The following is a 12,555-nucleotide window of genomic DNA, read 5'->3' as shown; positions in this document are numbered from 1 at the left end:
GCTTTGCCTCACGCTGCCACTTCCACGCAGAAAAGACCTTCCTGTAGATACTCTCCTCTCCTGAAACCGGAGCGCGGCATTACGGTAAGGTTGGGAAAATGCACGCAGCAACATCTCCACGAGCTCACGGCTTCGCTGCCCCGGGGGAAGTTCCCCTCTCCCCGCCAAACCTGCGCTGTTTGTCTCCCCTGGTGCAGCCAAATCCCAGCAGAACCATGAGGCACTCACAGCTATCACCTCTCGAGGATGCCCTGCTATTTTGGCTTCCTCTGCCCTTTGATGTTTGCTGCGGGTGAGCCAGACCACGGGGACGTTCCCAGTACCGGACCCGGACAAGGAGCCTGGAGTCAGTTTGGGGTTTGTGTTGTGAACTCAGCGGGGAGAGACGGCAGGGCGCTTCTGCACAAAGACCGACCTGTCAGCAAGGAAAATATATGAATATAACATTTCAACTGAAATGGCCTTCACGATGGCCCAAGCCATACCACTCCAGGCCAGCTGGCAGCATCCAGCGATTTCCATGCTCCAGGAAAGCCAGGGCAAGAGCCACAACTTTTAAGGCAGTACCAATAAAGCTGACTTTTTTTTTTTGGCTAGGGATCACAAGTAGATAATAGCTCTGTAAATGTTTTATAGTGCCCTTTGCTGGCTGTCGTCATGCCATGTAGACACATTTGCTGTGCAGCCCCCAATTAAATCTCTCAACTTTGGCTCCAGAAAGAAATGTCTTTAAACATCCTCTTGGCTAATTGAGCGGCTTTTCAAAGTCTCCTTGGGAAACCACGAGCCCTTATTCCCACCCTCCACAACTTGTGACATGGCCATTAAATCACCATAATATACTCCATTCACTCCTGTCTAGCCTGAAGCCTCTAATGAGGGTTGGGGAAGAAAACCCACAGAAAGAAGAAGAAAATAAACCCTGTCTTCTTCGGGTTACGTCGTATGTCAAGCCTTAATTGGCGTCCTTCAAAGCAAACCAGGAGCGTTTGGAAATGCTGCCCTCCGGATCAAACGTTCAGCCTCAAATTGCCGGGCTAAAGCAGTAACCCCTGCTCCGTGTCCCCTCCCCGCATTTCTTGGGGACACCGAAGCGCTGCTGTTTGTCTCCCGCTCTCTGTATTACAGGAACTGAAAGGAGGAGCCAAGCGAGAGGAGGGATACAGCAGAAAAAGAGCATTGCCTACAGAGACGCTCAGGCTCCTCTCCATCCCCCCCCCCCCGCCAAACCCACCTGAAAGGCTGAACACAGCGAGGCTGCCCCACTTCCCAGTGCAACACGATGGCATTAATTAGTGGGAGCCCAAACGCAGAGGTTTCTTTGCTCTGCCAGATCAGCGTTTGCTGAGCACAGGGAGCAATGTTTCCTGAACCGCAGGAAGATGCCCGTGGGCAGGCGGGTCTCAGACCACCCAAACCTCTAACAGTGATAAATGTGGTCAGCAAGAAGGCTCAAATTGATGGGTCAGGCTGGAAAACCAGGCACTGGGGCAGACTGGTAGGTGGCTTCCAATGCAAAAGCTTTGATCTAGCCTGCTCCTCCCCATCTGACCGCTCCGAGGGAGGTCCAGCGGCGAGCAGGGTCAGCAACGGCCCGAGCGGCTGGTACTTCTGCTCAGACAGCACTGGTGGGAAGACAGCCCTTTGGGCCAGCATCACCAGCTGAGATTTTGATGGACTGAGGAACAGCCTAATAAGTAAAACGTGAAGGTGTAAAAGGCCGTGTGTTTGCGTAGCTGACTGTCTTTGAGGTGCAAGTCCATTTATCATCAACACAGAACTGTCAGGAAGCCTTCGAGGTTACAGCAGTTATTGGCTTTTACCATGGGTTTCACTCAGCAGCTGAATTTTTGAGAGAGGGTGGAGAGGAAGGCTCTGCAGCCACAAGAAGGGAAGGTGCTGGGCAGAGAGGGCAGCAAGGAGGTGCCAGCACAGCCCTGGGGTGGACCAACACCCAAATACGCTTTACAACCACAAGGCAGCAAGTACCACAGGCTGGCGAGCGTGCCTGAAGAAGGCCAAATACTAGGTGATGCTGATTTTTTTAATTTTTTCTTTAAGGCTGGCTTGATATTCTAACTGCAGGTTTTACAGCAAAAAGGTGAGGACACAGGTGACGGCCACCAACACTGCAACGATTTGTACCTTGAATAACGAGGAAAGGGCATTCTGCACGACACGAGCCAGGCACCTGAGCTATCAGCTATCAACTGAAGTGTCAGCAAGCCATTTGCATGGAAGGCCAAGCACTTGGTTTAAACAGAGCAGTTTTCCCAGCTGTGGATGACCCCCCAGTCCCATTCCCCGCACACCACCACGTGCAGGTCACACTCGGACCATTAGTGCCTCCATCGCCTGCCGTCCACGCGGGTTTTCATGGTGGCCTGCTCTCTCTGCAGGGAAAAGCTTTAGGAACAGGACAAGAATAATGATTTCAGAGAGTGATGGGCCATAAATTGATGTCATGCAGATATAGGTGGGATATAGACATTTCTGTTGTGGAAATTAAAGCTCATGTGCTTGCCACATCATTGGCTTGAGTTATTGGGGGGGGGGGGGGGGGCATTCTGGGCTGGATCCAAACCTTGCCTGGCTCAAACCTACTCTGGCTTAAGTCTTGCACGAGGCAAACCACACATGGGCTCAGACTAAAGCCAAACTGCTGCACAACTGTCAGCCTGCAGCACATGAGGATGCAGCAGTTAATGAAGTCCTAACCCTATGCACCCAATTCAAGGTCTGCTTTGCAGAATTAAGGTGGTCCAGCCAAAAAAAAAAAGAGTATAAAAAACCCCACCCTTTGATCTTAACATGCATTTGTTAATGAGAGGTGGCATGAGAAAAACAAGTCCTAAAAAAAAAAAAATCTTGGCTCTTCAATTCTGCTGCACTCAGTGTGCACCAGAAACCTTCATATCTTTGTTGAAAGAAAAAAGCAGCCCCGAAAGGGCACAAGCAGCTGAGAAGTGTCCTTTCAAGCCAGTCAATGATGAAAATCAAATCCTAAGGTCATAAAGTTAAAGGGGGGGTCAGAAGTACTGGACACGTCTAGTGACAGCCTGTAAAGCATGGCCAGCAACCACCTTTCACAATTTCTACATTATCTCAAAATTCATCATGTGGTCGATAGGTTTGTTTATTGTTTTGGGAACAGCACGTCCTGATTTAAACAGATGTCGTCTCTTCAAAACCACGTGCTGTGAACTTTGCAAGGACTTGGAAGGATAACTGAATTTACAACAGAGCGAGCCAGGAAATTATACAGGAGTCCAAATAACTGAAGACAGATCCAAACTTTCTCGTGGTAAATAAATGTCATTATACAGTTTTACAAGGTGCTTTTTGTCACGTGAAATCTAGGCTATCTAAATGCAAATTTTTTTTTTATTTTTTTTTTAAAGATAAATACATTTAGGCTGGTCATGGAAGAACCTACCAGATTTATCCATACTTAGAAAACCTGATTCATCACTGCATTTTTCCATTTATATGGGGGCGGTTGCTAATACTGTTTTTGTTATGCAAGAATTATAAATATTCTTACTTAGAACTAATGATTTAATTTGGACGCAGCAGCGAGATATGAATAGCTTCAAGGTTTTCCCTGTGCGTGAGGAGCAGCAGCCATGCAGAAGGTACTTACCCAAGTCTGGAGGATAAGCGGCTTTTGACGAGCGGTAGCCCGTTACAGCAGGGACTGCGAGGCTCCTGGGAGCTCACAGTAAAAGCGTAATTTCGAGATAGGTGCAGAGTTGTGGCTGTGGGAGGAAGAGATGCGTTGCAACAGGAGGCTTATTAGGTGTTAGGGTTGGTGGTTTGTTTAATCTGATATATAACATGGAGGTATCACAACCCCAGCCTGGCATCTTTTTAAGATTTGATAAAAGCACCCAAAGCTACACTGTCCTCATTTTTCTTCTGCGATGCTTTGGGTGCCGTATTATTGAAGTCCCAGCTGCTTACCACCATTCCGGTTTGGTGGAAGTATATTTTCCTAAAGGGCCTCAAACTGATGGGGAGAAGTGAGGAGATGAAGTACTTCAAGTCTTAAGACCACCTTGTGGACAATTACCATGCTAAATTCCAATCAAGTAGATTTCTGAAAATGTTTTGATAAGTTAACAAGGTAATTAATAATAGATGCTTGCTATTTTTAAACTCAGAACAACTCCAGAATGAAAGGTTTTTGCCTAACAATCAGATACCATTAAAAAAAAAAAAGCGAGCAAGCGGAACAGTGACATCTTCTTGGGTTTCTGAAACAAGGGAAGGACTAAGGTACAACCACCACTGCAGGCGGGACACCAAGCAAGCATTACATGACATCTGGCGCACGTTGCAATAGCAGTGCTGTACTCGGACCGTAATCCCATTTTCCTGACCCAGAAGTGACTCCTCTGACCTGCAGCCCCGCAGATGAGGGGTCCACAAGGACGTAAAGCATTGAAAGCGAACACTAAAAACGGGGTCTTCAGACCAAATACCCACCAGTGCCAGTTGTCTCCTTCCCTCTCTCCTGCATTTCCCTGTGCTCCCAGATTGCCAGATCTGGACAGCCATTTTCACTTCTTTTTGCCCCAATTTCTGTATTAACAGCTCAAGCTCAGCGAGGGACACTCTCAGAGTGAGAGGGGGAAAAGGAAACGATTTGGGTCCCGTTGCTGTGAGTTTGGGCCCTAAGCACATCCACAGACTAACACCCCTTTCCTCCTGTTCTGGGCTCACTACAGGTGATCAAAATCACTTCTCCAAGGGGGGGGGGGGGGGGCTGGAGAGCGTGGGTGAGACTTTGCGAGCTGTTACCATTAACAACCCTGCACATTTCCCAGATCCCCAAAGTCCTTAGAGGAACAGTCTCTGCCTACAACAAGACACAGAGGACAGGCACAGAGCACTTGGGAAGGGCTGGAAATTGCTGGAGCTTCACCCACACACTCTTTTGGAGACCCACCGCACTAGGACTCGCTCAGCCCTCTCTCTCTGCTGAAGGCTCAGGGCTTTCCCTGCTCTCCCACCACCATCCCTTAATCAAGAAACCCAATCCACGGAAGAACCTCAAGCCTCAGTCTCTTCGTCTGCGTACTGGTGAGTAACAAGTCTGATTTCTACTTAGGCAACGCTTATGACACGCCTCAGTTCTTTAATATATCAAGCTGAGGCTGAGAGATGTGCCTGAAGCTTTTTGTTCACTTGGTTTTCTTTTTCTGCCTTTTTCCACCTTTTGAAGCCTGTGGGCTCCACAGACCAAGAGGACGGTGGTGGCATAGGGCATTACCAGCACAAAGCCCTCGGGCAGAGCGGCACTGCTGGCTTATACATAAAAAGCGGAGCTTGCTCTACTCCCGAGGGCACAACCCCTCTGCCAGCTGGCCAGGCTCCTTAGCCAGTTTGTTATGATGCTGATGGCCAGAGACATTTATGTTCCCCACTCAGCAGCAGCACTATGTGCCCCCCATCGTTTGCGGTGCAATTTGCTATGAGGCTCACAATGCTGGGATAGGCAGACCTTCACTTACAAAGAATAACAGCATAAATCTCCTTTAAGGGACTCTAACAGATATCTGTGCGCAACCATTTAAAGGACAAGCCCTGCCAGGGTAGGAATGGGCACAACTCCATTGCCCTCAATGGCTCTTAACCAAGAGGCCCCTTCCCACCACCTATCGCTGCTGCATTCATCCTTCTTTTTGCCTTTATTAGTTCTGCTACGTCCTCTGCAGGCCTTCAGCTGATCATGCAGATGAACTAAAAACCGAAAATTCCTCTCAGCATTTGCACTCCAGATGTCTATGTTGAGTTTATAAATTAAATTAGTTTAATCCATGTTCACATTTCATTGTATTTCATTTCTGATAACAGCAGAAGCTACCCAAGAAGGCACGCATTGAATGGCTTCGTTCCCATCCGCACCTTCCCTAGATATGATAAAGTCAAGGGAAAAGCACAACCGTTTGGGCCAGCTCTTGGTGCAAATGTCACAAAGACAGCAGCAATAGGAAGGTGCCAACTTGACTGAATCAACTAATTCATCCCTGGTCACTGTTAAGTGAAATACTCACCACCGCCAGCTCCTCCTGCCATTTTCTGTGGGCGTTTTATAACCATATGCTGAGTTTTTGGCACATTTTCCTTTGCATCTCTCCTCTTCCATGGCAAAGGGCCAGAGGAATCGCCTAACCCCCAGCGCCCGGCGAGCCAGCCCCATGGATGGGACAGACCGACGGCCGTTTTCATGAAAAAGATCTAATAACGATGGCAAACCCCACTGAACTAAACCACAAGATTAAAGCTGGATGCAGTTCATGTTTAGTTACCCTCAAGACATGGGAGTTGGGTAGTTGCAGTGACTATAGAGATTTCAAGATAATAAACCTCTGGCTTTTGGGAAGCACCATTTCTATAATGAATCGTTAGCAATTAGGCTGTTCTGTCAAAACAAAACAGTCTTAATCTTTCAAAGAGAATCCTGGGCTATTTAACTTATAATTGATTAACAGCTTTCTAATGAGAGGATTAAAGTACACAGTAGATAACTCAGATGATTGGCAGCTCTGCTTCACCAGCCTAAAACAAGATGCCTCCGTTTTCCTACCACATGCCAATTAAACGATTAAGTATTGTTTACTGGGACTGGGAGGATTACAAGACAGTAGGTGGATTTATTAGCAGAGAAAGGAAAAACACTCCTACACAGAAGAAAAAGATTGTTTTGAATGACTAACAGCCATGCCCCTGCAAAGCATGACTAGAGCTAGCTGAATTATTCACTGCCAGAAGGTTACACCCCAGCCCTTCTCCCTTTTTTCAGACCATTTGCCAGTTTATCCAGACGCCTCCAGTGCGTTCACCGTTTCAAGGTGTGCTATCCAGACCGTTTGCCGAGTTTATCATACAGATAGCTGTAAGTCCAGCTGCTCGGAACTCGAGGGAGGAAGGGCTGGAGATTTAACTCGCGTTAGAGACGGACTCTGACTTCTCTGGGGCAGGAGACCACGGCATCTTTTAACAAGCAAGAGCTGCCTCGTTAGCAGTCTCTTAGTACTTGTAGGCACTGAATCAAATCACCTAGATATAAGTACCTGAACATGGCAGGAACAATAATGTGTTTTAGCATCTTGCACCAATGACATCCAATTTTACATGAATTAACAATTTATGCCAAGGAGCTTTGGAAGGAAGGGGAGGAGGGAGAAGCTCTTGAATTCACACGATCAGGCTCCATAGTTACCGTGTCTGAACCAGCCACGTTGTTTTAACACAATACATGCCATTTTTACCAGAGTGGGGAAAAAAAAGAAATAGAAATGAAGATACTGAAAAGATTTCCAAATCCATGACCTCTTGACTGTAGGAAGCTGCACATTAAATAAGACAATTCCTTAAACTTACGATGCCCCCTGTATCTTTTAGGTGACCCTTTAATCATCTCATTTCCGGATGGCAAAAATTAAATGAGATATTCTAGTTAAATGAGACAGCAAGAGCTGAAGTTTTCTCCAGATTTCCCTCCTCTGTTTCTGTAGGGCTCCGACACAGGTCTAGAAGAGTGGAAAGCAAGAGTTGCCGGTTCTGGGTAGAGCTGCCGGTGCTCCCTGCCCTGGGAGCTCTCTCCCCCAGTATGCCACCATCACACAGCGCCAGAAGATGATTCATCTCAGCTGGTTAATTAAAAAAGAGCAAAGTCCCTGCCAGACAAGAACCTCTGCAGGTGCAGAGACAGCAGAAGTGTGTTAACAGAGTAAAATATTTTGGGAACCTGTGAGCTTGTGTTTTCAGCAGCCTCTCCAGGGCTCAGGGCCCCTTCCCGGGATTCTGACAAAAATCGAGAAGTGTAAGGTTTTCCTTTTTCAGTGGAGGGCTACGTACGGCACGCAGCCCACCTGCGGTGAGACGTGAAAGCGGCAGGCTGGTGCTTCCACTGTTCCTAGGAGCTGCACCAGGTAAAGCCATGGAGAGACTGAATCTCAACAAATCAATAAATTAAAGGCCAGAATGTCAAAGAGAAAATGGTGGAAAAAAGAGATCCCTAGGGATATTAAATACAAAAATACTCCCTCTGGCTCTGAAAACCTCTGAGCCGAGGGAAATATTCCTGCACGTCCCCTGCCGCGGCTGCCGTGAGCCGCAGGGGTCTGGAGGGGTGGCCGTGGGACACCTTGACCCCAAAAGGCTGCGGAGGAACATACCAAGATAATTATGAAGAGCAACGAACTGTTATCAAGAGCTAAGCAAATACGAACGGCTGGTGAAGCCGGTCACCACGACCAACAGGCCTTGTCTCAGGAAAAAAGCAGCACCTGGAAAAGCGTAGGGAAAACCAACGCAGGACGTACAGTCCTTGAGAAGACAGCCCCAAGATCACAGAGACAAGCCAGCTCGGTGGGACTGGAAAGCAGCCACACTGAGATTGACACGTGCGCGGCCACCTCACGCTGCAGGAACCAGCATGGGGATAGAGCTGCCACTGAACTCCAGACTGCTCTGTGACAGCCCGTCATCCAGGCCACAAAAAGGAAAAGGCAGCGTCCCGTTTGCCTGGCAGCGTTAGTCCCACGGAGACCACCGTGGTGTGTTGTCTCAGCAACGTAGTTGTAGGTCAACCACATTGCAAGCAATGAGTGGAAGCAGAGATGGAGATAACTCTTCCTTCAGAGAACCTTTGGCCTCTGTTACCAGAGCCAGCTGTCCCCCCCCTGCAGCACCCATCCAGGGTGAGGAAAAGGCAGGACAAATTCCTGAAGAGCAATGGCAGCCAGCAGCCTCACCAGGGCTGGGGGGCACCTTTTCTTTTTTGCCTGTGCTCAGAGGCGTTGGTCTCCTCACCCTGCTGCAAGCCTAGCGCTCAGACCTGCTGCACCCTGGCAGTGACCGCTGTCATCCTCAGCGGTTCAAACTCCTGCCCAGCACCATCTTTGGCAATGAACCACCAATTTAACCACCAGACATCGGGACCAGACTTGTCCTGCTGGTGCCTGTTCATACTACCCCAAGCCGATTCTGGGTCCTGACAAGTCAGCCCATCACCTTTACACCCAACGCATTAGCAGCTACCGGGTGGCAGACACGTCACTGGCAATCCACATTCATTTTCACATTTTGTGACCTAGACAAGAAGAGCTTCCCATCTGTAACCATCCCTGTTTGAGTTTTAGTTGGGATATTACTGGTTAAGATGGAATAAAGATGTTCAGACAAACAGCATCTAGGGGAATACCTGCAAAGGGGTGAACACCTTTTCATATCTGCACAGCACGGCCAACCAAAGAGACCACTCATCCACGAGCAAAGCTTCCAACGGGCGTTACGTTCCAGCGTACCTGGAGGGTACGTCTGCTGGGCAGGACAGCAGCTCCATGGAGAGGAGCTTGGGTTCCCAGGGTGGCTGATGGACGCCCCGAGGTCAGCTCTGGGGTATTAATCTGTGCTTCTTTGCTCAAATCCAAATTCCCCTCGGTCGGATGAGCAGGACAAGAAAATGCTTTTAAGTGGCACGCTGTACCTGAGCCGCTCGCTGTCTTCCTGTCCACGTGCAGTGGAGTGATCCTGCCTGTTATCCGCATGGATCACTTGCTCAAGCCTTACAAAGGGAGGAACATCCACGGAGCAGAGCATGGAGGAGCTGCACAGATTTTTCCCAGGGTGAGGGGCAGAGGTAAAAACAACAGGTTTGCTCTTGCTGCTAGCGTCTCGTTTGGCCTTTACCTGTTATTCATGCTAAAACACCGAAGGAGTGTTTGCCCGTCAGTAGTAACAGAGTATAAGGTTGCAAAAACAGGAGAATTGGATAGGTTTCAACAACAGCAAGAGTCACCAGCTTTCCAAAGGTATGCCTGTCTTCTCAGAGACCCATCACCTGAGCAGACTAAGCAAGTCCGTCATTTCTCCAAAACCACAACACACAGATTCATGGCTTACCACTGGCTCCTACCAAATATACCAAGACCGCTTCCCTGTGGTGAGAGCTGCACTAAAATTTAACTCCCCATGACCTTGTGACATGGTAAAACCACCAAAATGACAGCTTTGCCCTCTTGGCTGGGTTGGAAAGACGTGTCTGTCTGCCCCTGGCAGGCAGCAGCTCCTTCCAGCGTGCTGCAGTGAGCAGGGAATAGCAAAGCTTCAAGGGCAACTTCCGAGCTGCTCCACTCACCCATCCCAGGAAAAGCACAACAGCCAGGGCAAGATTTTGTACTCTGAGTTCCGATTCTTCAGCCCCATCACAGCTGTTAGAAATTTAATTGGGACTAAAACAAAAGCGCAGCATCATTTGGCAGAGCTCAAAAAGCAGTCACTGGAAATAACTACAGCAAGACCAGTACGTTAAAGTGCATCCTTCCAAGCTTTGTTTAACAGAGTAACATTTGTTATTGAAAAGAAAAAAAAAAAATCACTGCTTTTGATTTAAGGTGCCCTATACAGAGGCTGTCCTGGAAAATGGAAGGAGGCTCCGGCAGGAGGGAGGCTAAACACGAGCTTAGCAAGGAACAGTTTAACAGGTCGGAGTTTGGAGTGGCATTTCCAACTTCAAACTGAAATGGGAATGACTAAGCACAGAGTTTAGCCCGGTATCTGCATGCAACAAACACATTGACAATTGCAGTCCAAAAACCTCACCAGGCTTCTCCTGATGGAGAGCAAGCGGGAGGTAAGACTTCATTACAAGCTGGCAACCCCGGGACTCGGCTCCATGGGGGCAGGCACGCCAGCCAGCAGAAAGCAAGCAGGCAGCATCTTGTATTTCCTCAGACAAAACCTCCAGGTCTCCAATTATGCAACAATTAAGTGCTCAGGAGGCCATGAAGTACGACAGCCTGGGTGTCAAGAGCACAAATCCATTTTTCCCTGTGTGCGACGCTTGGAGTGCTCTCCCCCCACGCCAGCCCCCCGACGCTCCCCTTCCATCACACGACTGCTCAGCTTATCCAAGCAACAAATTTCAATGTCTTACTACTGTGCCAGTTGTTATAAGCAAATGCCCACGTTAACAGGGCATTTACTGCTTATACGCCAGCCAGCTCCCTGCATCCTTTGCAGCCTCACCTAGGGACAGCGATCATACGTATCTGCAAGCTCTTGCAGAAATCAGGTATCTCCCTTTTCAATCTGGTAGAGAAAAAAACCAAACCTTCCCCTATCTTCCCCTACACAACCCTCCCACGTGTCCCTCTGCAAACACACACATTTTGATGCATATTTAATTTTCTTCTTGTACAACAGGGAAAGAATAGAGACTAGCTCTTGGGATTTTAGCTAGGAGCTAAAATTAACTTGCTTTTCAGGGTGGAGAGAGATCCTGGGATTGGACCCTTTGCCTCTTTTTCCCCATAACTACATTACCTCACGGCAGAGCAGCTCGCTCAGGATCCTAACTCATCGAATGCAGACATCTCCATGTTATTCCCCATCTAAGGACAAGATTAGGCTCAGCAGAGTTGTTCGGCTTTTTACAGGCACAGACTGAAAACGCGCATCGATAGATGTTGCTCCTTGATGCGCATGTCCAGTCCTTCAGGAACCAAACTACTACTATTCACAGATTAGGCCTGTTTTGCAAAGCTATTCCAAGATTGCCGAGAGGTGGATCCTCACTTATCACTTAGCTACAATTTATTTTTATGTTCTTTTTTATGAAATTGCCCCAAATCTGGTAGATCTTGCCATGCCGTGTTGCACACCAGTATCACGTCTGCTCTAAGAATATCTCAGCCAAAGAAACAACAAAACCTTTTCTGATGCTTAGACTGTGTCAGCATCAGACCCAGTAAACTGAAAGACATTCAAACAGTTAGATGTCACTATCAGGAGAAATGGTAATGCTGACCCAAGTTCAGTCAAGAAATGTGAAATATGAATGTACAGACTTACCATTTTTGTCAGCTCTTCTGAAAATCTAGAATTGAAAGAGAGAGAGAAACATTTTACTGCATTGTTCGACCAGAAAGGATGAAGCCCTTAGCACCAGGACCACGCTCAACCCCAAGCACAGGGCAGGACCGTGCGCTCCAGTAACCAAGAGCTAATTCGGGTGCTTTACGGAGCTCACCCTTCCCAAGACTCAGCCCGTCACCCCCAGACCCACACGACAGAAAACCACTGCCAGGGTAGTTTATCAACATGATCGCCTTTAGAATAACTGGTGGGAAAGGAGCTAGCTAACAAAATAAAGAGAACGCAAAACGCTTCCAGCAGTTCCAGCATCTCCCTCGCAGAAGAAAGCCAAAAACATGGATCCAACGCAAGAAAAACACCCATTAAAAAAAAATAAATTACTACAGCCGTGCAGCCAGCCCAGCCAATTTCTCTAGCATCAATAATATCTCTTAAACCAAGTTTCACAGCTCTGCACTTCTGCAACAAATTATTTACAATTTTTTTTTTTTTTTTAAAGCAAGTTTTCTGCGTGGGAAGGAGATTATATTTAGACTTAAAACTACAGTGTGGAGGAAGAGCCCACAGAGAGGAATCAGATAGCCCTTTCAGAAGAAAAAAATTGCTATAATTTGTAGTACTGTAGAATTTGCCAGGGAGAAAGCAGAAAGAACTGCTATTTTTCTG

General features: G+C 47.8%; 1 protein-coding gene across 3 annotated transcripts in view; it reads right to left on the bottom strand.

The window, feature by feature from the left end:
* NECAB2 (N-terminal EF-hand calcium binding protein 2) overlaps nucleotides 1-12,555 on the bottom strand; it is an 82,704-nt gene that overhangs the window by 61,643 nt on the left and 8,506 nt on the right. For 2 of the 3 annotated variants that reach the window (XM_075765320.1, XM_075765321.1), the window contains exon 2: nucleotides 11,866-11,890. In XM_075765320.1, coding sequence (XP_075621435.1) covers nucleotides 11,866-11,890 — 25 coding nt within the window. Of the gene's footprint in view, nucleotides 1-3,643; nucleotides 3,759-11,865; nucleotides 11,891-12,555 lie in introns of all 3 variants that reach the window. The other variant, XM_075765322.1, reaches the window with a different exon arrangement.

This window comes from Balearica regulorum, chromosome 13, assembly GCF_011004875.1.
Source record: "Balearica regulorum gibbericeps isolate bBalReg1 chromosome 13, bBalReg1.pri, whole genome shotgun sequence".
Lineage (NCBI taxonomy): Eukaryota > Metazoa > Chordata > Aves > Gruiformes > Gruidae > Balearica > Balearica regulorum.
This window is presented reverse-complemented; position numbering and strand designations above follow the sequence as displayed.